General features: G+C 66.8%; 1 protein-coding gene across 1 annotated transcript in view; it reads left to right on the forward strand.

Moving 5' to 3' along the window:
• The window catches only part of LOC119591860 (translation initiation factor IF-2-like), a 2,014-nt gene extending 1,240 nt beyond the window's left edge, over positions 1 to 774 (forward strand). The window contains exons 4-5 of the mRNA XM_037940602.1: positions 107 to 280; positions 337 to 774. Coding sequence (XP_037796530.1) covers positions 107 to 280; positions 337 to 669 — 507 coding nt within the window. The 3' untranslated portion in view covers positions 670 to 774. The remainder of the gene's footprint in view (positions 1 to 106; positions 281 to 336) is intronic.
• Positions 775 to 787: the final 13 nt, after the last annotated feature.

Genomic DNA, 787 nt, shown 5'->3' on the forward strand with positions numbered 1-787 from the left:
GGGGGGGGACTTTTTTCGGAGAGGAGATGAGGGTGAGATGTCGAGGAGTATATGTCTCATGTCCTTCTATTTACCCCTCTGTCTTTCTCCCCCTTTTTTCTCGCAGCGCCCATCCGCCCCTCGCTTCACGCCCAGCCACTCTCCCGCCCCCGTCCGCGCCCCCGCCCCTCTCCCTCCCCCTCCCGCCCCTGCCCCTCACCGCTTCGCCCCCTCCCAGCCCTCGTCCGACACCTTCGACGTGAACATGAAGATCGCCAGCCTCCTGTCGCAGCATCACGCCGCCCACCCCGCCCCCGCCCCCCTCCCCGCGCCCCTCCCCGCCACGCTGCCCCCCGCCCCGTGGCTCCCCCCCGCCAGCCGCAGTTCGCCCCCCAGCAGGTGCCCACCTTCGCCGTCCAGGATAACTTCGCGTCGCAGCAGAACTTCGGCCGCCCGAGCGCCGCCCCCGTCCGCCAGCGCCCCGTCGACCTCAGCATCCCCACCACCAACGAGCACGGCCTCCTGATCAACCCCGAGCGCTTCCCGGGGCCCCTCGCCGACACCGTCCCTGCCGGCGTCGGGGGCAGGGTCCAGCACGTGCAGTTCACGCCCGAGGTGGCCGCCGCCCACAAGAACCTCGCCGACGCCCACGCCCAGATCCTCAGCCTCCAGTCGAACCTCCGCGTCTGAGTTGTCACGACACGCGATCAGCCATGGGACCAGTCAGTAGTGAGGTGCAGCTCATGCGCGATGTAGATATCATGCTTTCATAAAGTATTTATAAATATCCCAAAATGCGTTTTGATTC

The sequence above is a fragment of the Penaeus monodon genome, chromosome 29, assembly GCF_015228065.2.
Source record: "Penaeus monodon isolate SGIC_2016 chromosome 29, NSTDA_Pmon_1, whole genome shotgun sequence".
Lineage (NCBI taxonomy): Eukaryota > Metazoa > Arthropoda > Malacostraca > Decapoda > Penaeidae > Penaeus > Penaeus monodon.